The 24,599-nt window shown below is 44.9% G+C and overlaps 1 protein-coding gene across 1 annotated transcript in view; it reads left to right on the top strand.

Moving 5' to 3' along the window:
• LOC309546294 (E3 SUMO-protein ligase RanBP2-like) overlaps positions 1-21,817 on the top strand; it is a 258,408-nt gene extending 236,591 nt beyond the window's left edge. Inside the window, exons 25-28 of the mRNA XM_082245888.1 lie at positions 1,662-1,754; positions 2,673-2,815; positions 9,460-9,733; positions 21,667-21,817. Coding sequence (XP_082102014.1) covers positions 1,662-1,754; positions 2,673-2,815; positions 9,460-9,733; positions 21,667-21,788 — 632 coding nt within the window. The 3' untranslated portion in view covers positions 21,789-21,817. The remainder of the gene's footprint in view (positions 1-1,661; positions 1,755-2,672; positions 2,816-9,459; positions 9,734-21,666) is intronic.
• The last annotated feature ends 2,782 nt before the right edge of the window (positions 21,818-24,599 follow it).

Here is a 24,599-nt window from a genome sequence, read left to right as displayed (position 1 = left end):
GGATCCGGCTTACCGGAAGGCAGAGGCTGTGTACACTCTGGCTGGTTCGGCAGTGAGGCCGGTATTCACCATTGCCCTAGTGTAGTGATGGCGAACCTATGGCACGCATGCCACAGCTGGCACGCAGGGCCCTCTGTGGGCACACCAGCTATACTGGGAAGCTGCCGCTGCTGATGCCCTGGCTCTCTAATCCTCTCTCCCCCCACGCGGCAGCGGCGCTGTGACAAGGGGAGAAGCGAGCGTTGACTGTCAGTGTATTTCCCCGCTCGCCCCCCTTCTGTTAAGCAGCGCTGGACAGGGACAGAGCGGTATCTGCTCTGATTTTCTCCTGCCTCCCCATTGGCTGCAGCCAAGCACCAATGAGGAGGTTGACAAGTGCACCATGGGACATTTAGTCCCAGAAGACTGTGGGGAGAGAGATCGTGAGAAAGACTGGAGCAGCACTGCTGTGAGGATACCTCCCCTGCAGTGCCAGTTGCGGCCTTGCCAAGAGCAAGTGGACATCTGTTCGGAGGAAGTGTTGCTGTGTCCCTGGTATTGGTGAAAGGCTCTTGCGGCCATTATCTATCTGTGGCTGTTATTATTGCACTGTTGGCACTTATAAAAAAATAAGTTGTTTTTGTGTCGCAGTTTGGGCACTCGGGCTCAAAAAGGTTCGCCATCACTGCCCTAGTGTCACAAACTGACAGTGGCCTAAGCTCCTACACCGTGACAGCAGGCTTTTTATCCTAATCCATAGAATGCATTAAGCTTAAAAAAAAACCTCCTGACTTTACAACCCCTTTAAATTGTCTTTCGAGTTTACCAAACACCATTGATTGCTAGGTGCTGTTGCCACGGTCTCTCCAGTAGCAAGGTGATTTTACAATTAACAAATTGCTTTGCGCTCTTTTAACTTTGTTTTTTCTTGTGGCCTGTTTGCTTTTTAACTGTGTTGTTGCCTACTCCTTGATTATTTTGTGGGTGTGTGCCATGCTCTCTGAATCAATTCCTATGTGCTATATGATAGAGAAATGTTTACATATCTGTAAATTCTCTATTTTGGAGTACAGTACAGGGTACATATCTATCCCCTTGTTTCTCTGTGATTTCCCTTTTGCTTGCTAACAAATCTGGAGCCTCATGGATTGGGCTGAGTTGTACTGGGATGTTAGTGAGAGGACCCAGGAAAGCATTTGCCAGTGTCCAATCACCTGAAGATAGCATATATATACCCATCAATTATAAATAGATTTCTGTGTCCTGTACTTGTTCTCAATGATACTGGATTTACAGATATGCCAAAAATTCCTCTTTGTACTTACAGTAAAATCTTTTCCTTCCAGCCACACAGGTCCCACCCCTGTGTGTCTGTGAGGGTTTTTTTTTGCGAATTTTGCTATTGACTTTTTACAAAACTAGCTTAGTAGAGGATGTTTTTTTACAGGACTGACTTAGAATTTCTCTGTTTGCCTACGTCTCAACCTCCTATAGTCAGTTACTGAATTCCTATGGCCCTATGGTAGATACAAAAATCTTATTTTATAGTTTTTGTTTAGGGCAGGGAAGTGGTACAACCCAACAATTGTTTGTTTTGTTTCGTTTTTTTTTTTTTTTTTTTTTTTTTTTTTTTTTCCTTGGTTTTTCTTTATTTTTATAAATCTACTATTTTGTGTTTTCAGAAATCTGCTTTTCCTTTGGCCTAAACAGTGATTCCGGACTTTCATTTGCTGACTTGGCAACAGATAATGGGGATTTTGCCTTTGGATCTAAAGGTATGTTGTAATGTGTTTTAGTTTTTGGTAACTTTTTTTAAAAGTATTGGTTTCATATCTTGTACACAGACCCTGCTTTTCTAAACTGCCTATAGTGCTGATACTTTTTTTATATTTCTTTATAGAGCGAAATGCAGGGTCTGCCATTGCTGACCACCTGTTGAAACAGTTGCCTGGCTGTCCCTGGTTTTTAAAACGTTTTAATGTTCCGACATAGAACAAACATGCATCCACTTAGCAATCCTATTCTGTATACATGTTCTCAGTCTGTAACTGAGAAGACTTTAAAGTCTGACAATATCCATGAGACCAGGCATTTAACAATTTTAGAAGCAGTTCAGCCATGGCATCTCCCATGATAAGGTTTACTTTAAAGTGGTTGTAAACCTCAGACATGAAATATGAGCATAGCATATCCCTCTATAGTGTATGCTTGTCTCACTCCAGAGCACTGTCATTTCTGTCTGCTGCCGCATTACTCTATCTGTCTGAGTCACTACTGACACATTTTCTTGACACCAAGAGATAAAAAGGTTACAGGGGAGGGAAATTAGCACACAACCTGTCATTGATGGAGTAAGCCAAGTTGCTGTATGAAGGGCGTGTGTCCCTTCCATCCAATCCGCTGTCCGAGCTCTCCTAATTAGGCTCTGAAGTTTAGCTCTCTGCCCCCTGTTTTCTTACCGACAAGCTTTAGAAGTTCTTCACTTTGAGCGAATGTAGAGAGGAAAAGACTGCACATAAACAGCTAAAACTTGTAGGAGGATTTGTTTCCTCTGTGTATCACTATAGGTCAGTCATTTCACTGGGTATATATGTAAGAGTTTACTGCCACTTTTTAAACCAATGTATGTTAACCAGGCACAGTTTTCCATAAAACACCAGTGCTTTTGCTAACAAAAACTTTTTCTCCCACAGATTCAAACTTCCAGTGGGCTAACACTGGAGCTGCCGTGTTTGGCTCTATGGGATCAAACCGAAAGACAGAAAAAGGTGACAGTGATGATGATGTGGTTCACAGTGACGATGTGCACTTTGAGCCCATTGTATCATTGCCTGAGGTAATTTTTTTTTTTTTTTTTTTGGTAACTTCTTGCCTAGCTTTTAATCTTACTCCCTGCAGCGTACAGATTTTTGGTCTGTGGAGCTTAGTGTGCTTGTTTTTGGTGGTAATGGACAGTTACAGATGGTATACTCTCAGTGGACTGAAAGTCATGCTATAACAGCCAACAACACTTTTAGTATTCACAGTTGCAAAAGGTGGATAGGTGTATGCAGCATTTGTTTGTCACAAAGGTGGTATACTGTACCCCAAGTCTACCATTGGAGCTGGAATTCATTAGACCATGCAGTGTTTTTCCAAGGTTTATATATTCCTTAGATCAACTTTTTTTAACCGATTTTCAGTTGTGGCACCCTTAAAAGTATAATAAAGAAATGCTCCCGCGATCACAACAAAATTCTGTGAATATTAATCAAAATATGTGTGGAAAAAGTGATCAAATGTGACAAAAATCACCTAAATGTGCTGCAGCTTATACATGTTGAAATAATAAAAAAATGTGTATATCTAATCCCACTAGCCGCGCAGAATATACAATGAATATATGTATAAGATAAAGGAGTCCAAATATATTCATTCAAAATAATTTTGACATATCGTTAAATCCATATCAGTGCACATAAATAAACAGTCCACATCCAGTCTGTTGTGCTCCAAGTAAAATTAGGATAATAACAAATGGATATTAAATAAATGATCAGGTGATGCGGGTCCCCGTGCTGAATAAAGGGTCACCGAAGAATCCACCACCTCTGTGATTACGCACCCCTCAGCCAGGTAACTCTCCCCACAATATTGCCCATCAGCTTCATGGTTAGGGCCAACAGCGCAGTACAACAAACATTGCAATCCTGATGATCCACTCCAGGTTAGTCTTACAGGCCAACTTCTCTTCTCCCATACCTTCTCTGCCGCTATTTTTTTTCCCTTTAAAGTATGCAGAATTCTGAGGCACCCAGTCTAAAATGCTAAAAACTTAAATGTTGTTCATCAGTGTGAAACCCTGGGACAATGTACACAACTGTCATGATAAAATTAACCTCACATCAGAGGTCTCCCAATTACCATTGAGATATTTACTTTAGTAGCAGCTGGTGACATTACTGGCACGCTGCACACTAAATGAACGGCATGCAGTCTGTTAAGGAAGCTGTGCCGTAGGTGTGACTCCATTGTGGCTGGGCCATTCAGACTGCCAGAGGCCGTGAACTCGGAAGATGAGATTAAGATAAAAGCCACTGCTGGTGGGCTTTGTTTTTAAAGGAAGGCTTTCTTAATTATACAGAATTTATATAGCGCCAACAGTTTGCGCAGCACTTTACAATATAAAGGTAGACAGTACACCAGCATTACAATTCAATACAAGAGGGTTAGAAGGGCCCTGTTCCTGCGAGCTTACAATCTGAGGAGGAGGGGCTGGTGAAATAAAAGGTAGTAACTGTGAGGGATAAACTGATGCAGGAAGTAGATTCAGTTGTTAGCTGGAGGAAGGATAGGCCTCCCTGAAGAGATGAGTTTTCAGGGATCGCCTAAAAAGGGGCTGAAGAAGAAAAAAAAGAACATAGCAGCATCGATCAATGTGGATGAAGAAAGCTCTGCCAAGAGAAGTGTTAAAGTATATGGCAAAGCATAGGGGAGATCCGCCCTCTGTGTCCACCCCATTCCCTATGCTTCGCCGTATATGCTTTTTTTTTTTTTTTTTTTTTAAAACTGCGTTGATTATATCACCTCCTACAGTGCTGCAATCATTGATTTACGTATATGCTGAGAACAAATGCTGTTGCTGTCATAATAAACAAATCGGTGCTGCAACTGATAGGAATACCTGCAAAGTAAACAATGATTAAAAAAGCACAGTGCCAATAAAACCTTACAATATAAAAATATACAGTGCAGTAAAACGGTAGAATGGTGGTATCTGCAAAGAAAACTATGGTTAACAATGAAAAACAGTAACACTAAAACAATACAGTATAGCAGTAAATTATAAAAATAAAGTACAGTAAAAAAGTAAGAACCGAAAAATGAACTCAAAAGTGTGTGTCACGCCTATATCCGCATTTTCTACAGGCACAACATCTTTTTTGGGGTGCTCTTTGGGTAGGCGTTCTAGGAAGGACATCTGGAAAATGCCTCTCATGCAGCTGGCTCACTGTATCTGGGGCGTGAATTTGGGCCACAGCACCTTCTGTATACAGATGGGCTGTGATTATCTCTTCCTGGAATTTTAGGAAGGGTCCACTTCCTGACGCTATGTATAGCACATAAGCGTTCAGCAGAGCCAGTTGGAGTAAGTATACAGACACTTTCTTGTACCAGCATCTGGCCTTACGGGGTAGTCAAGTACTGCGCCATCATCTGGTCCTTGATGTCCACCCCTCCCATGTTAAGGTTGTATTCGTGGCCACAGAGGGGCTTCTCAACACCAGTCACAGTTGCAGTTTGGACTGTCGTATCTACATGAATGGAGGACAGAACGAAAACATTCCGTATGTTGCTCCACTTCACTGTAATTAATTTATTACACTTCAAGTAGGCTCTCTCCGGGTCTGTCAGGAATCTGCAAGCCGTTGGAGGAACCCCCAGCGATTAAGTCACACGGCGCCACTTTAAAAATCAAAAAGGTGACCAAAAAGTGGCAAGCTTGTGTAGTAATTGTCAGTCCACGTATAAATGGTTCCCCTTTCCGAATAAGGGTGACACCAGGTCCCAAACAATCTTGCCCCTGCTCCCCATGTAGTCTGGGCAGTTGAGGGGCTCCACATTGCTTTTCTCTTGTAAATCCGGAAACTACATGTATAGTCTGTTGCCCTGTCACAGAGCATTTACATCTTGACCCCATATCTGGCATGCTTGTTTGGGAGAAACTGAAAGCAAGGCGGCCAAAACATTTAATCAGGGACTCATCAACGCAGACAGCTTGTTGGGGTGTATACAAGGCTGCAAACTTGGAGGGGGCCGAATTTTGTGGAACCGGTCATATCCAGGGTCACCCAGAGGGCGACAGTTCATTGTCCCTGAAGTGCATGAACCGTGAGATTTGTTCGTATCTAGTCCTGGCCATGGCAGCAGAAAACATGGGCATATGATGAATTAGGTCAGTGGGCCAATATAACCACAACTCACTCTCTTTAGTAATGCCCATGATGAGGGAGAGGAGCAGAAAGGTTCTAAATTCGGAAACAGTGATACGTTTCCATGCAAATTCTCTGGCAAGGGTCAAATTTGGATTTGCGGCAATATATTGATCGGCATTATATATATTGCTTTGGTCCACAATAGATCTGTACAGATCTTCCGTGAGTAAAATCTGCTGTTTCCACCTGAATTCCGGGTTGGCCAGTGAATGGGGGCTGGGGGTGGAAGTATGGGCACTGCAGAAGTGGTAGGCTCCCAATCAGGATTTGCAAGCACATCAGGAAGGACACTATGGGCTCAATGGGCTTGTCTTCGAATTATTGGTGGCCAAGTGTTACTGCAGTGCTGGTTTGACTACGACCAAGATGTACTAGGCCGCTGGTGCTTGCTAGTTCACCATAGGGTTGAGCGGCCCTAGTACCGACACTGATGCATACGAGAACCCTGTGATTGTTGCACCTCAGCAACAGAAGAACGGGGTCGGGTATGCCTGACCTTAGCAGGGACCACTACTCCGTCATGCGAACGATCGGTCAGGGTGCCACTGCTCTCTAGAGGTTCGAATACTGAGCCTGATTCTGACAGTGTGGCTTTCCCGTTGCTCTCATCTGTCATGCTCAGGCCTCTTCACTAGTGTACCTCTGTTTTGGACATTTTGGTCAATAAATTTATAGGTACCTAAAGTGACTCACAGGTTAAAAAGGACCTGGTTGTCAAGGAGTATTTGAATCGCTACCAAAAAATGTAACTGCTAGTGCTAGCAGTGATCAGGCCTGACTCGAACGCTGCGGTTTAGTGTGCTGTGTATTGGAAGTGACCATAATCTGCTGATAACTGCACTTCTTGGGAGATGGGCGGAGGGGCTAAACGCAGGTACTGGCAGGTGTCGGGGCTGATCTTGCGAACGCTGCATCTTGGGAACGCTATACTAAACTATTGGGGACGCTAGTATAGTTCTGATCAAAGATATTCAGACACTATGCTAGTAATGGAGATGTTTAGTGTGTGTGTGTCACTGACAATCAAAGAGTTAAAATGTATTACTAAATATGCAGCGGGCATTCTGACACTGTCCTGGATTGACGCTAACTAACGTTAACGCTTACTGATGTCACTTGCGACACTAATGCAGTGATCAGAAAAAAAGATCTGTACATAATAGTTACTGTGACAGGGCAATGAAGGGGTTAACTGAGGTTGATCAGGGGTTACATCTTGGGTTTAAGGTACCTGCCATACATTCCCTAATAAAGCTTTAACCCCCCTGATCAACCCCAGTTAACCCTTTCACTCCCTGTCAGTGTCACTATTTACAGTATAAAGATAATTTACTGATCACTTTATTAGTGTCACTTGTGACTTCAGTTAGTTTGAGAGGCAGTTAGTGGTAGTTAGCGATAGGTTTAGGGTACCCGCCATACATCCCCTATCTGGGATTGCCGCTAACTACCACTAACTGCCTCTAAAACTAACTGAAGTCACAAGTGACACTAATACAGTGATCAGTAAATTATCTGTATACTGTATATAGTAGTGACACTGTGACAGGGAGTGAAAGGGTTAACTGGGGGTGATCGGGGGGTTAAATATTAAATATGTGACTCTGTATTGGTGTCAGTGTAGTACTTGTTTACTCACTGTCTGATGCTCTCTTCTCTCACGCTGGAACCGAAAAGGGCTCCAGGAGAGAAGATTGCATAATTTCCTGTGCCTTTGTTTACATTACACAGGCACAGAACATTCTACAATTGCAATCATTTGCCTGGACCTGATGATCGGTTCTGAACCAAATCAGAACATTGCTGGGATGGCGGGTACGCGTGCCCCCTAGCCCCGCGCATGATCGACGTGCAATTACGTCGGTTCGCGAAGCCCAGCCACCTTGCCGCAGTAAAACTGCGGCAGGTGGTTGGCAACTGGTTAATCAGAGTATAGCATCAAGTCAAACTCCTGGGATATTGATCTGGTCAGTTAAGTAGCAGAGGCGGTTGTTAATCCATTTAAGCTGCTTTGGTGTTAATGAAATTAACAGGTACACTAGATGGGCAACAGTGAGACGACCCCCCCCCCCCCCCCCCCCAAAAAAAGGAATGGTTTTACAGGTGCGGGCCACTAACATTTTTTTTTCCCTACTCCTCTTTTCTGACTGTTTTTCACTAGTTTTGCATTTGGCTAGAGTCCGTGTCACTGCTGGTAGCATGAGGCGATAACTGGACCCTATAGATGTTGCACAGGCATTCCAACTCCTCCAGGATGGCACATCAATATGTACCATTGGCAGAAGGTTTTCTGTGTCTCCCAACACAGTCTCAATGGAGGAGATTCTAGGAGAGCTGGACAGGGCCATAGACGGTCCTTTCCATTAGCAGGGCTGGTATCTGCTCCTTTGTGCAAGGAGGAACAGGATGAGTACTCCGGGAGCCCTAAAAAATTACCTCCAGAAGGCCACTGGTGTGAATGTCTCTGACCAATCAGAAACGGACTTCATAGGGGTGGCCTGAGGGCCCAACATCCTCCATGGGGCCCTGTGCTCACTGCCAGACACCGTAGAGCTCAATTGGCATTTGCCATTGAACACCATAATTGGCAGGTCTGGCAGTGGCGCCCTGTGCTTTTCACAGATGAGAGCAGGTTCACCCTGAGTACATGTGACAGATGTGAAAGGGTCTGGAGAAGCCGTGGAGAACGTTATGCTGCCTTTTAACATCGTTCAGCATGACTGGTTTGGTGGTGGGTCGGTGATGGTCTGGGGAGGTATATCTATAGAGGGATGCACAGACCTTTACAGGCTAGACAATGTCACCCTGACTGCCATTAGGTATCAGGATGTTAACTTGGACCCATTGTCAGACCCCACTCTCGTGCAGTGGGTCCTGGGTTTCTCCTGGTGCACGGAAATGCCCGGCCTCATGTGGCGAAAGTATGCAGCTAGTTCCTCAATTGTGAAGGAATTGATACCATTGAATGGCCCCATGCTCGTGTGACCTAAATCCTATAGAACACCTCTGGAACATTGTTTCAGGCCATGTGATGCCCCTAGGTTGCACCTCGGTTTATTCAGGAGCTCAGTGATGCCCTGGTCCAGATCTGGGAGGAAATACCCTAGGACACCATCTGTTTCATTAGGAGCATGCCCTGACATTGTCATGCATGCGTAAAACCACGTGAGGGCCATACAAATTACGGAGTACCATTTGAGTTGCTGCAAAGAAATTTCAGCAAAATGGACTAGCCTGCTGCATTATTTTTTCACTTTGATTTTCCGGGTGCCTTTGAAATCAGCCCTCTGTAGGTTGATCATTTTTTATTTCCATCTACGCATCCTTTCGTTCCTACTGTAATACGTTACCCAGTCTTTATCAGTATAGATATCCAGCATTAAATGCTTCCCCTTTGAGATCTGATGTGTTTTTTAAGCGCTTCTTTAATTTTTATTTGAGCAGTGTATATTCATGCATTTCCTTTTCATTACCTCAAATTTACCTTGAATTTTTTTATCTTTAGGTGGAGGTTAAGTCAGGAGAAGAAGATGAGGAAGTACTTTTTAAAGAGAGAGCAAAGCTGTACCGCTGGGACAGAGATGCCAATCAGTGGAAAGAACGAGGAGTAGGCGAGATTAAAATCCTTTACCATCAGGAGAGAAAATATTACCGCATATTAATGAGACGAGAACAAGTATTGAAAGTGTGTGCAAACCACGTTATATCGAAAGATATGAAACTGGCTCCTTTAAGTACATCCCAGAATTCATTTGTTTGGATAGCCAATGATTATTCTGGTAAGTGCTATTTTCATTGTTATAGTCAGATCTTTATTAATAATAGCCAGGTCCAGGTGTATCACTTGAGTTTGCCAGATAGGTGGTTTGTTTTAGTTTGTTGAAAGGTAAGCTTTAAATACACTCCACTCCTGCTGTCTGCACCCCTGATCTCTGCAGTACTGAAGACAAATCGCCAATTGAAGATCCCACAGAATTATACACTTTTAGGAGTGTCAGGTTTTTGGTTTGATCTGTTGGCTCCAACTCATCACATGAGACCATGATGATGTAGGGGTTGGTGAATCAAACCCCTTCAGTGCAGAGTTGGATCAGACATTCTACACTCCTCGAAGTATATGTTTTCTTTAAACTCTTTAGCTGCTGGTTTGTCTTCCCTACTGTGGAAAGTGCCAGCACAGACAGCAGGTAAGGTAAATAAAATAAGCAATGTTTTCTTTGCACAGATTCCTTTTAGCAAAATTGTTTAAGGATGATAGGTGGAATGCATTAAATGTTGCATGCATTCAGTCCATTTAAAGGCACCAGCTGTCTCTCTTTAAATGTACTCCCGTTAGTTATTTGTCAGGAGACCAATGTGATTGTAAGCCCTCACCTTGTAAGACAACCCATTCTGATTAAAATAGAAATGAAAGTCAAAACATTTGTGTGTAGATATAAAAAAGCATTATAGATGCCCTTCCCGCCCCTCCTTTTATTTATTATTAGCGATCACATTCCCTCTGTTCTCAGCTGCATACAAGCTAGGAGAGGAGAAACAGCAGCACACTGATCTTTCCAGTGGGGGGGGGGGGGGTTTCAGGACAAGACTGATTATTGGAGGAGAGTAGCCTGAGTTACCAGCAGTGCTAGAGAACTGACCATAGTGTGTTCACCTGCTTAGTGTGGTCAGTTTTGAATAAGAAAGCAGAGGGACTAGCAGGAACACTAGGGGGTTACATTTTCAAACAAGTACATGGTACAGCAGGCACATATGAGGAATATGAAATGTAGGGTTTACGTATCCTTTAAATGTTGGCAACTAATAGTGTTGCTATGTGCGCCAGGATTTCCATAATTGGGGTGTACAATATGCTAATGCCAACATGCAATATACGGTATACATTTTTTTGTATTGTATTAAAAGTTCTTATGCTGGATACTGCAATTAGCATATTCAGCCTCCCAGGTTTTATAGCTTCGATCACATTAACAGATGTTCATGTGAATTCCTTTTGCAGCTAGTTTCTACAGTCTGGGTTTTCCCTGAAGAATTCACCCTGTTTTTTAAATCTAAGGCTTAGTTAGGAAAATGTGTAAATCTTGGATGAAAAGATTGATCCCAAGTGCCTGCTAGGTGCTGCATTTATCATATTAGAAGGTCAGACCACACTTTTTTTTCCAGACAAAGTTACTGATGGTTTACAGGACACAGAACCCAATTTTTCATTGAGGCCCCTTCCACACATGTGCGACTTGTCCTGTGATTTGAGGCTGCAAAGTCGCATGACAAGTCGTACTCAATGATTTCCAATGCGTACCATTCATATCTGTGTGACTTCAATTTGCAATGACCTCAAAGTAGTCCCTGCACTACTTTGGTCCGACTTTGCATTTTAAGATCCATAGGCATTGCTTTAAGTCCAGGCAAAATCGTGCAACTTTTAGGTTGCACAAGTGTGAAAGGGGCCTAAAGCCTAATTCAGCATTCAGTTTAAATCCACTAAATGAATTCCAGGTGCATCAAAACAAAAGTTGTTCATGGTCTTACTGTTCATTTTCTTTCTAAAACAGCCACAGCTTGAATAGAAAAATGTCCCCTATCAGCAGCTGCAGAGTGGCCCCTTGGTTTGTGTGGAAGCAGTGGTCTCCTTTAGAGGTCTGCCCCTCTTGGGTAGACCTACAGTGCCTTGAGAAAATGTTCATACCCTTTAATGTTCCACATTTTGTCATGTTACAACCAAAAACCTAAATGTATGTTGTTGGGATTTTATGTGATAGACCAGAACATAGTGGCACATAATTGTAAAGTGGAAGGAAAATGATAAATGGCTTTCAAACTTTTTTACAAATATCTGAAAAGTGTGGCGTGTATTTGTATTCAGCCCCCTTTACTCTGAGACCTCTATCTAGTGGAACCAATTGCCTTCAGAAGTTACCTAATTAGTAAATAGTCCACCTGTGTTTAATTTAATCTTGGTATAAATACAGCTGTTCTATGAAGTCCTCCGATGTTTGAGAACCTTAGTGTACAAACAGCATCCTGAAGGCCAAAGAACACACTAGACAAGTCAGGGATAAAGTTACATAGTTTGTGAGGTTGAAAAAAGACATCAGTCCATCCAGTTTAACCTATGTGTGTGTGCTGTTAACCGCATATTGTATACCCCTGTATGTTGTGGTCTTTAAGGTGCCAATCTAATAGTTTTTTGAAACTATCGATGCTCCCTGCTGATACGACTGCTTGTGGAAGAGAATTCCACATCCTTCCTGCTCTGACAGTGAAGAACCCCTTACGTATTTTAAGGTTAAACTGTTTTTCCTCTATTTTTTAGTGAGTGGCCACGTGTCTTATTGTATTCCCTTTCTCTGAAAAGTTTGTTCCTTATGCTAGGGTCATCACCAGTACAGTATTTATACATTGATATCATATCCGCCCTCAAGGGGTTTTTTTTTCCAGAGAGCACATCCTTTCTGAGGACCGGTGCCCAGAACTGGACAGCATACTCCAGATGTGGATGGACCAGTGTCTTGTAGAGTGGGATAATAATTCCTTTATTTCTGGCGTGAATCCCCTTTTTTATACATCCCAGTGTTTTGTTGGCTTTGCTTGCAGCGGCTTGGCATTGCATGCCACTGTCAAGCCTGTTGTCCACTAGTACCCCTAGGTCCTTTTCCATCTTGGATTCACCCAGAGAATTCCCCCCTAGTAAGTAGCTTGCTTTCGTGTTTCTGACGCCCAAGTGCATTACTTTACATTTTTCAACATTAAACCTCATCTGTCATGTAGTTGCCCACCCCATTATTTTGTTCAGGTCCGCTTGTAAGGTTTCCACATCCTGCATAGAAGATCATGGCATGCTTAAGTTTAGTATCATCCGCAAATACAGAGATTGTGCTAGATATCCCTTCCTCTAGATCATTTATGAATAAATTAAACAGGATTTGCCCCAGGACAGAACCTTGAGGAACCCCACTTTCCACACCCGCCCAATCGAGTACTCCCCATTTATCACCACCCTCTGGACTCTCCCCTGTAGCCAGTTCTCTATCCACATACTCACCATATGGTCCATACCTACGTACCTTAGTTTGTACAGTAAGTGTATGTGGGGAAGCTGGTCAAATGCCTTTGCAAAGTCCAGATACACCACATCCGCAGGCTTCCCTTTATCTAGATGGCAGCTCACTTCATCGTAGAAGATTAATAGATTGGTCTGGCAAGAACGATTTTTCATGAAACCATGCTGATTACTACTAATACCGTTTTCATTACTAAAGTCTTGTATGTAGTCCCTTAACATCCCCTCCAAAATCTTGCGGACTACTAATGTTAGACTGACCGGCCTATAGTTACCCGGGATATATCTCGGCCCTTTTTTAAATATTGGTGCCACGTTGGCTTTTTTCAAATCAGCTGGCACCATACCCGTCTGTAGACTATCCTTAAAGATCAAGAAGAATGGTCTGGCAATCACCTGGCTGAGCTCTTTAAAGCGGATGTTCCGGCCTCAAAATCTAAAAAAAAAAAATACGATTTTGGGCCATCCGCTTGCTGAGGGCCACCTGAAAAAGAAATGGGTGCTCCCAATTTTTTTTTTTTTTTGGTCACTTACCTTGATATTGAAGAAAATATACTAACCTTCCTTCCACTTCCTCCCTCTGCGGCCGCGGCCCGCGCCGTCACTTGCGGCTTGCGATGACTCCTGGGAACTGAACGTCATCGCTCCCAGGAGTCAATGCCCAGAAGCTGTGCAGGGATGCCGCGCCTGCACTGGAAGTGAGGAGCGGGGCCGGTGCAGTGCATTGTGGGAATCTGACGTCACCGAAGAGGCCGCAGAAGAGGACGCGCTGGCTTCAGCTGCCCACACCTGAGATGGCAGCGCTGGAGAAGAACTTTTCAAGGTAAGTATTTCTTCTTACAGGTAAGTGCGACCTGGGACAGTTCAGAGGCTAAACATTATGGAATGTACTAGCCCCGACTGTCCCAGGGGTATTTTTAGCTAAATTTGACCCCTGAGGCCGGAACTCCGCTTTAAGAACCCTCGGGTGCAAGCCATCCGGTCACTGTGATTTTACTTATGTCAAGTTTCTCTAGTTTAGTTCTAACTCTATCCTCTGTTAGCCATGGGGGTACTTCCTGAGGTATATTATTTAGTTTAGCATTACAAGCTGGGTTAGTGTAGCCCCCCAATTCTTTTGTGAAGACTGAAGAGAAGAAATTATTTAACACTTTCGCCTTCTCTCTGTCCTCTGTGGCCAGATTTCCTTTGGCGTCTATTATGGGGCCAATGTGTTCTGGCCTCGCTTTCATACTATTTATATACTTTAAATTATTTCTTGGGGGGTTTTTTTACTCTCTTCTGCTATGTCTCTCGTGTTCTATTTTAGCCGCCTTGATTTCGTCTCTACATTTCTTTTTACACTCTTTGTAATGCTTGAATGCTGCCAATGACCCCTCAGCCTTGTATTTTTTGAAGGCCTTTTCGTTAGTATTAATTTGCATTTTTATGTTGGAGCTTAGCCACCCAGGGTTTAGTTTTGCTCTTTTAAATTTATTTCCTCTTGGAATGCACTGGCCAATCCCTTTGTTTAGTATGCTCTTGAAGCACTCCCATTTTTCCTCTGTGTCCTTTTTTCCCAGGGTTCTATCCTATTTGATATTTTCTAGCAAAGAGCGCAGTTTTAGGAAATTGGCTCTTTTGAAATAGTGTCCTTATATTACCCTTGTGTTTCCTATTACTATGATTAATACTGAAACAAATTGACCTATGGTCACGGTTTCCTAAGTTGCCCAATATTTCTATATCCGTGAGCAGGTCTGTATGTTGGTAGGTCAAGTACCGCATTGTTCCTTGTCGGTGTGTTCACCATCTGACCCATAAAATTGTCCTGCAAAACATTTAGGAACTGCTGAGCCTTGGCTGAATGCGCGATTCCTTCTGCCCAGTCTATATCTGGATAATTAAAGTCCCCCATTATATTTCTCATCTTTGCTGCCAATCCAATCTGTGAAAGGAGGACCGCCTCCCCCTCCTCCCTCTGGTTGGGGGGCCTATAGCATACGCCCAATATTACTTTCCCCATAGTGCCTTCCCTTTGAAGTTCTACCCATAGGGATTCTGCCTCGTCCATAGCTCCATTCTTATCATCCCTCATATTTACCTGTACACTGTTCTTAATATACAGACATACCCCTTCCCCCTTTTTTACCTTCTCTATCTCTGCGATAAAGGAAATACCTCTGGTCGCCATCCACTCATGAGAGCTGTCGAACCAAGTCTCTGTAATCCTCACAAAATCTAAGTCCTCCTCATACATCAGCAGCTCCAGCTCTCCCATCTTGTTGACCAGGCTTCTGGCATTGGTATACAAACCTCGTAATTTTGACCGGATGCATACCATATCCTCATTTCCTTTTGTTTTTAGGCTGCTCTTGTGATTTTTTTCCCCATACCCACCTTGGATTTAGGAACTCTGAACACCCTACAGCTAATGTCCCCATTTGTGCCCTCATAACCTTTCTCCCCGCTGGATAATTCTACATCTGTACCCTCCCCCCATCACCTAGTTTAAAAGTTGTGAAGAAGTTTAAAGCAGGGTTCGATTCTAAAAAATATCCCAAGCATTCAAGATCTCACTGAGCACTGCTCAATCCATTGTCCGAAAATGTAAAGAGTATGGCACAACTGCAAATCTACTAAGATATGGCCATCCATCTAAACTGACAGGCAAGGCAAGAAGAGCTTTAATCAGAGAAGCAGCCAAGAGGCCCATGGTAAGTAACTCTGAGGAGCTGCAGAGATCCACAGCTCAGGTGGGATAATCTGTCCACAGGCCAACTATTAGTCGTGCACTCCACAAATCTGGCCTTTATGGAAGAGTGTCAAGAAGAAAGCCGTTGTTGAAAGAAAGCCATAGGAAGTCCTGTTTGTAGTTTGCGAGAAGCCATGTGGGGGACACAGGAAACAAGTGGAAGAAGGTGCTCTGGTCAGGTGAGTCCAATATTTAACTTTTTGCCCTAAAAGCAAAACGCTGTGTGGCAGAAAACTAACACTGCACATCACCCTGTACACACAAACATGGTGGTGGGAGCATCATGTTGTGGGGATGCTTTTCTTCAGAAGGGACAGGGAAGGTGGTCAGAGTTGATTGGAAGATGAATGGAGCCAAATACAGGGCAATCTTAGAAGAAAAATTGTTAGTCTGCAAAAGACTTGAGACTGGGTTGGAGGTTCACCTTCCAGCAGGACAACAACCCTAAACATACAGCCAGAGATACAATGGAATGGTCTAGATCAAAGCTTATTCATGTGTTAGAATTGCCAAGTCAAAGTCCAGATCTAAATCCAATTTAAAAATCTGTGGCAAGACATGAAAATTGCTGTTCCTAATTGCTCTCCGTCCAGTTTTACAAAGCTTGAGCTATTTTGCAAAGAAGAATGGGTAACCATGTCACTCTAGATGTGCAAAGCTGGTTGAGACATACCCAAAAAACTTGCAGCTGTAATTGCAGCGAAAGGTGGTTCTACAAAGTATTGACTCAGGGGGGCTGAATACAAATGCACACCACACTTTTCACATATTTATTTGTATAAAATTTTGAAAACCATTTATCATTTTCCTTCCACTTCACAATTATGTGCCACTTTTTGTTGGTTTATAACATGAACTCCCAATAAAATACATTTACGTTTTTGGTTGTAACATGACAAAATGTGAAACATTTCAAGGGGTGTGAATACTTTTTCAAGGCACTGTATGCTTTGATCTAAACCATTCCATTGTAGCTCTGGCTGTATGTTTAGGGTCATTGTCCTGCTGGAAGGTGAACCTCCGCCCAGTCTCAAGTCTTTTGCAGACTAATCGGTTTTCTTCTAAGATTGCCCTATTTTTGGCTCATCCATCTTCCTATTAACTCTGACCAGCTTTCCAGTCCCTGCTGAGGAAAAGCATCCTCACAACGTGATGCTGTCACGATCATGTTTCATGGTGGGGATGATGTGCACTGTTTTCTGCCACACAGCGCTTTGCTTTTTGACCAAAAAGCTCATTTTTGGTCTACTGTGACCGGAGCACCTTCTTCCACGTGTATTGTGTCCCCATGTTTTCTGTGTGGGATTTCTTATGGCTTTATTTCAACAATGGCTTTTTTCTTGCCACTCTTCCATAAAGGCCAGATTTGTGGAGTCCATGACTAATGTCCTGATGAAAGATTCTCCCACCTTAGCTGCGGATCTCTGCAGCTCCTCCAGAGTTACCATGGGCCTCTTGGCTGCTTCTCTGATTATTGCTCTCCTTGCCCGGCCTGTCCGTTTAGGTGGACAGCCATGTCTTGGTAGGTTTGCAGTTGTGCCATATGCTTTCTATTTTCGGATAAATGATTGAACAGTGCTCCATGAGATGTTCAAAGCTTGGGATATGTTTTTATTTTTAAAACCTAACCCTGCTCTAAACCTCTCCACAACTGTATCCCTGACCTGTCTGGTGTGTTCCTTGCCCTTTATGATGCTGTTTGTTCACTAAGGTTCTCTAATAAACCTCTGAGGGCTTCACAGAACAGCTGTATTTATACTGAGATTTAATTTCACACAGGTGGACTCTATTTACTAATTAAGGGACCTCTGAAGGCAATTGGTTCCACTAGATTTTAGTGAGGGGTATCAGAGTAAAGGGGGCTGAATACAAATGCACGACACTTTTCAGATTTATTTGTAAAAAAATTTGAAAACCAGTTTTCTTTCGTGCATTGACGTACACAGCTCCATACCTTCTTGACCCTTGGGTTTATGCTGCCCCCTACAGGAGTAGGACACTAGGTGGAAAAAAGTTTGACTATGCCCATAGGGCAGTCCAAGGGGGCGGCCATGTTTGTGTAGTCCGACAGGCCATTTTCTTGTAGAGTTTCCCATTGATATTATGTTTTTGAAGCCTATGGAGCAGTGAATCGGCGGTGAGCCCCTAGTGTCAGTTCCTGTACTTTCTCCTTCTCTCTGATCGCCACACGATTTGCAGCTTGGCATTCTCTGTGCCTGAGTAGATGGTGGGGAGTTCCTGTGGGTGCAAAACGGCTCCCTCTTTCAGCTATAGCGGTACCTTGGTGCGCTGGGACCTGTGGTGCCGCTGGTGCAGCAGCGGGGGGAATTTTAACAGCAATTTTTTCCATTTCCTTTTGGCAGTTCCCATGTTAACCCATGAGTCCCTGGAGCACGTGTCACCATCTGACCCCCTCTGAGACTGCGGGGCTCTGGGTCCCAGTCCACTTTGTCTGCAATGAAGGCGGTCCTGCAGTCACAAGGGTCCATGGTAGATATGGTCCTCCAAAATAGGACGAGCAAAAAGCCCCCGCCTTCACTTGCATCCTTTGTCTCCTCCGATTCTTAGGTTGATTTGGCCAACACGGACGCGAGTCACCCTACTGGGACTGAGCGCTCCGATAGTGAGGATGATTCCTCTTCCACTACAGCCGCGCATGAAAAGGCGCTAGAGGATGCACTGATTGTATCAGTGCGGGAAATTTTACAATTTGAGAACACAGCTACTGCTGCGTTGATTGCATCAGTACCTTTTGGTACCTGCAGAGCATCAAAGGTGACAAAGGTATTTTTCCTTTCCTGCCTATTTCAACATTGTTGCAAGTCAGTGGGGTTCCCCAAAATGCGTTGGGGTACCTAAGCGTTTTGTTAGAAGGAATCCTTTTGAAGATTCCCTGTTAAACTGTGACTCTTGGGTTTCTGGGTTAAATAAAGCCACCCTTCTCCCGGTGGAGGACTCTCCGTCCTTTAAAGACCCTTTTGACAAGGGAGCTGAATCCCTGGTTTGATACCTTTTTACCATGGCTGGTTCCATTCTGAGGGCAGTGTTTGCCATAACCTTGGTTTCCCAGACCTTAACGGAATGGACAAAGCTTCTGCGCCAGGACTTGGAAGGGGGACAGCCGCCTCCTGACCTGGTGGACCAGTTGGTCCAGGGGTTACAGTATATCTGCGATGCCTCTCTGGATGCGGCCCCCTTAGCCTGCAGGGTGTCTGTGACGGCTGTGACCCTTCGCCGCATGAAATGGCTGAAATATTGGTCTGGAGACCAAGCTTCCAAGAAGGCACTGACTGATCTAACCTTTGTAGATCGCCTGTTTGGAGGTTCCATGGAGGAGATCATTAAGGGTCTTACAGGAGGTAAGAGTACTCTGCTTCGGCAGACTACCAAGAGCAAAGAGTCTCGTCGCAAACCTGGCCCTTTCTTCCCGGCCCAAAAGCGGCCCTTTCGTCTCTCGGGATCTCAGGACAAGATCAAAATCCGCCCGAAACCACGCAGGAGGTTTCAAGAAGCCCTGGCCTGGTAAGCCGAGAGCGAGTTCCTCAGGACCTGCAGACAAGCTTACTTCTGCCTGAAGGGACGCCCTCACCCGTATCTGGGGTGGGGGGACGTCTTCGCTTCTTTCCGGATCCGTGGACCTCCTTGATTAAAGACAAGTGGGTCCACAAATTGATTCAATCTAGTTAACAAGATCAAGTTTCGGTCTTTGCCTCCGGCAAGGTTATTCACTTCCAACCTGCGTTTGTCCCCGATTCGCCTGCGAGGTCTTCTCGGGGCGGTACAAGATCTGTTCTCACAAGGGGTCATTGTACCGGTTCCAGAATCGGAGCGCTTTCAGGGGTTTTAGTCAAACCTATTGATCCCAGGAAGGAAGGCAAGGTTCATCCAATCCTGGACCTCAAGACCTTGAACCGCTTTGTGCGGGTTCAGAAATTTTGGATGGTGACCATTCGCACGGTAGTGGCGTCCCTTCATCAAGGGGATTTTCTGGCTTACCTTCATAACCTTATGTATGTTGGGCATCAGCGTTTCCTTCGCTTTGCCATGGGCGAGGAGCACTATCAATTTGTGGCGTTGCCCTTTGGTCTCGCCTTGGCTCCTCGGGTGTTTACAAAAGTTTTAGCCCCGGTGTTAGCATTGCTATGGCAGAAGGGGATTGCGGTACTGGGGTACATGGGCGCCCTCCTTCTGCGAGCAGATTCTCTGCATGCCTAAAAAGTAAATCTGGACATTTCTGTGCGAACCTTGCAAGCATTCAAATTTGAGACTGAATTTCCAAAAATCTGCTCTGGTCCCGTCCACCAAACTGGACTACCTGGGCCTGATCCTGGACTCTGCCTCAGCCCGGGTGTTCTTCCAAAGGTGAAACTCCAGAAGTTGCAGGATGCTATTCGGCTCCTGTTGTCCAACCGGAGGCCATTGCATACTAGTGCTGGGCCTGATGGTCTCCAGGCGGTTCTGTTTGCTCAGTTCCATACCAGACCTTTGCAAAGAGAGATTCTTGCCAAATGGAACAAAAATCCAGTCTCCAGGCAATCTGATCCTGTTGAGCCCGGGTACGAGGGGGTCCCTGATCTGGTGGCTCCATTCTCCGGTGCTTTGACAGGGAAAATCCTTTCTCCCCCTGTATTGGATGGTGGTCAGCACGAATTCCAGCCTGTCCGGGTGGAGAGGTGACTTGGGCGGCATGGATTGTGCTCAGGGGGTTTGGACTTTGGAGGAGTCCAGTCTGCCGATCAATATCCTGGAAATTTGGGCAATCAGGCTTTGCCTGTCCCAATGGACGGATCGCCTGCAGGGGCACCCGGTAAGGATTCAACTGGACAATGCTACGGCTGTGGCATATGTCACTCATCAAGGGGGCACCAAAAGTGTCCTATCGGCCCGGGAAGTGGCCAGCATTCTAAGGTAGACAGAACGCTTTGTAACCACTCTCTCTGCTGTGTATATTCCAGGGGTGGAAAATTGGCAGGCGGACTACCTCAGTCGGCAGGTGTTGGATCAGGGAGAATGGTCTCTTCACCCAGAGGGGTTTCATTAACTGTCTCCCCGGTGGGGGACTCCCGATGTGGACCTGTTGGCCTCTAGTCTGAACAGGAAGGTACAGAGGTTCATAGCAATGTCTCTGACAATGGGTCCAAGGATTTTATCCCAATACTTTATAGCAGTCAAGAGTGCTATTCTCTAGCCTGTAGAAGTCTGGGCGTCTGAGCGATGTTACAGGCAGAATGTTCTCCATGGCTTCTCCAGATCCTTTCACATCCGTCACATGCTCCGGGTGAACCTGCTCTCATCTGTGAAAAGCATCAGGGTGCCAGTGGCAGACCTGCCAATTGCTGCCTGTCTGCTGGAATCTCCTCCATGCTCTTGAGTTGTACTGCCTGTGCAACCTCTATAATAGGGTCCAGGTATCACCTCATGCTACCAGTAGTGACACTGACCCTAGCCAAATGCAAAACTAGTGAAAAACAGAAAAGAGTAGGGAAAAAAATTACACTGGCCTCCACCTGTAAAACCAGTTCGTCTTGGAGGTTGTCTCATTGTTGCCAATCTATTGCCCCTGGTAATTTCATTAACACCAAAGCAGCTGAAACTGATTCACAACCCCCTCTGCTACTTAACTGACCAGATCAATATCCCTGGAGTTTACTTGACTTGATGCTATACTCTGATTAAAAAGTGTTCCTTTCATTTTTTTGAGCAGTCTAATTTGTTGTGTAAGCAAGCAGGCATCTGAAATTGCTGGAATTCTTTGCACAGCTTTAGGCTTGCATTCTTCACACCCCATCCATACATATAGATGTAAGTTACTGAACATGATCAGCACTCCAGTATATCCAGGCTGAGATTATAAATCTTGTCATTGTAAATATGATCTTCAGGTTGTATGACTAATCCCAATTTATTTTCCCTTGCAGATGGAGAGCCCAATGTTGAGCAATTTGCAGCAAGATTCAAAACTCAGGAGCTGGCAGATTCTTTTCAGAGAAAGTTTGAAGAATGCCAAAAGAATCTACAGTTATCAGAAACCGAAACCTAAATGAGATGTTTATTACCCATTGTTGAGTTTCTAGATCAAATGGAAATTTTCCCCATCTGTTTTTAACCTTCTCATTTATCAATGCAGATTGGTCTCCCTTCCTTACAGCTTCATGGTTTTACTGTTGCTGTCTGCAGGTCTATTGTTATTACTGTGCTGCCATTTAGATAACCTTACACTACTGGATCCATTGTATTGAAATATACTTCAATCTGTTAAGCATTCTAAACAATGAAGTGATGGATCCACTTTTACAAAAAAGGAGGGGGGGCTCTCTATTTCTGAGTCCGAATAAGATAAAGAATTTTCTATTAAACTGGGAATTCAAATCAGTACAGTATCGGTGATTGAGTATATAGCTTGTCCATGTTTGAGTGGGCCTTTGTTTTTTTTGTTTTTTTTTCACTTATTCTCTAAATTCCTGTTAAAATAAGAGGCAATTCTTCCTCCAGGATTACCGTCTTGTTCTGTTTCTATCTAAACCGCATAAAATATGTGACCTAGATCTACATTTGTGTAAAGAAATTTTGTGCACTTGTAAGAACATACTTATTTTTTAAATGTTAGTATTGTAAATAAAGTGAGTGAAAATTGCTTTGGTGTTTCTTTATATGATATTGATTAGTCATTAATGCTGGAAATCTTGGTGAGCATCTCCAGTAACTAAACCGAAAATAGGATTTTTGTACAAAAATTCTTAAAAAAAAAAAAAAATCATCCTTTCTCTTTCGTTCATTGACGGACCTAGTTCCTTGCTGGGATCTTTGGTCTTGGCTAAATTTTTTAGATAGGAAATTTTTTCCTCCTGAATTTTTTCTGTGAGATCTACAATCAACTGCCAGACTGGGCAACGGGCTAGATAATCTAGATCCAGTGGTCATCCCAATCTAGTCAGTGAGCGCGTGCAGACCTAATTTCCATGCCAAGTTTGCTGCGACATAGCCCCACTGGACGGGGGCAGGCCTGCGAGTTTAAACACCTCACAAGGTTGCATGCGACTGGGTCTTTGCCCGAGTCGTAGCGTTCCTCCTGGCCGACAGCCCCTCCATTTCAATGGAAAGGGGTTCTGTCTGGAGCGGTGTTCACCAGGTTCCTGGTATTGTGAGTAGCTGTGCCCCCCCCCCCTCCCCCTGGAGGGTTTCGGGGTGGACGGTTTGACCCCCAGGTTCCCCTCCTTTACGCAGGCACCTCATCCCCCTCCTTTGCCGAGTCCCTCATCCTGCCCCCCCCTCTTTCACATACGCTAGGGCAGTTTGGGTGGTCTGGCCTCTTTCCGAGGGTGGGGACAGGGCGATGGGGGGGGTGCGCCGCGGCGACCGGATGATCAACTGTGCATGGGGGGTGTACCAGGTGGGGGCTCCTGCCAGGGCCCCCTTTCTGCCTGGATCTGTCCTTGAGGCCTTGGTCTCCCAATCCTGGGTCCCTGTTTCCCTTATGGTGCCACCATTTTGATGTAGCCTGTGTTCTATATGCGATGGCCATGTTTGTGTAGTCCGGTGGCCATTTTGCTGTGGTTTCCTATTGAAAATGGCGGCAGCCATAACAGTGGAGCCCTGTGGGTGGCGATTTTGGCGGTGGGAGCCCCTCATCCCCTGGTACTGACTCCTGTATCATTTTACTTCCTCATCGCTGCACATGTAGTGCAGATTATCCTGGTGGCTGCAGGTGCTTCTCTGCTGGGTGGTGCCTCTGGTGGGGTCCTCTCCCTCTCTGCTGAGTATCGCTTGGTGCTTTGTGCCTGGTGACCAAGTGGTGCTGCCAGCGCGGTGGGTGTTGTCCCTTAGCAGTGTTTTACACTTTTTTGTTATCGCTCCCTGTTGACTTCATGGAGTCTTGGGAGCACCTTTCCCCACCTCATCCCCTCTTTGAGGCTGTGGGGCCCTTCGGCCCCCAACCATCTATCCATGCATCGACAGCGGTCCTGGAGTCCCTTGTGTCCTGGGTGGAGGTGGCTTGCGCGCTACAGGCTAGAAAAAAGCACCCCCCCCACCTTCCCCTGTCTCATCAGATTCTGGATCTGATTCGACCCCTGCGGAAGTGGGTCATCCGGCTGGGTCTGCAACCATGTGCCTGGAATCCTCGGATAGCGAGGATGATGACTGTGCACGGAAAGGCGATGGTGGATGCACTGATTGTATCTGTGCGTGAGACCCTGAAGATGGAGGACGCAGCTGAAGCTGCAACAGAGGCACAGGTGCCTTTTTGGCACTCACAAGCCATCCAAAGCTTCATTTTTGACAGACTTGTCGCTAAAGAGTGGGGACGACCAAAGCCTCCTCATGGAGACCCTAAGCGCTTTACTAGGCATTACCCCTATAAGGAGTCCCTTCTTAAGAAGTGGACTGTGCCACCGGTGGTGGAACCTCCGGTTTCCAGATTAAACTAAACCATGATTCTAGTTGAAGAATCCCCGGCCTTTAAGGATTCGGCTGAATGGAAGGTGGTGGCTGTGGCCCGCCATATGTGTACATTCTGGCTTGTTCGGCAATGAGTCTGGTATTCACCATTGCCCTAGTGTTGCAAGCTCTGACCCAGTGGGCTAAGCTCTTGCGCCGTGACCTGGAGGGGGAACAGCTCCCCCCTGCCTTTGCCGAGCTGGTGGACCAACTGGTCCAGGGACTGTAGTTTATCTGTGATGCCTCTATGGATGCGGCTCCCCTGATGGCTCGCCTCTGTTTTGGCAGTGGTCTTTTAGTGCGTCTTTTAGCTCAAGTGTTGGTCTGCGGATCAGACTTCAAAAAAGGCCTTGACTGATCTTTCTTTCCAAGGATATCGCCTGTTTAGAGTGTCCCTGGATGACATTATTAAACG

This window comes from Pelophylax lessonae, assembly GCF_965119305.1.
Source record: "Pelophylax lessonae genome assembly, chromosome: 2".
Lineage (NCBI taxonomy): Eukaryota > Metazoa > Chordata > Amphibia > Anura > Ranidae > Pelophylax > Pelophylax lessonae.
This window is presented reverse-complemented; position numbering and strand designations above follow the sequence as displayed.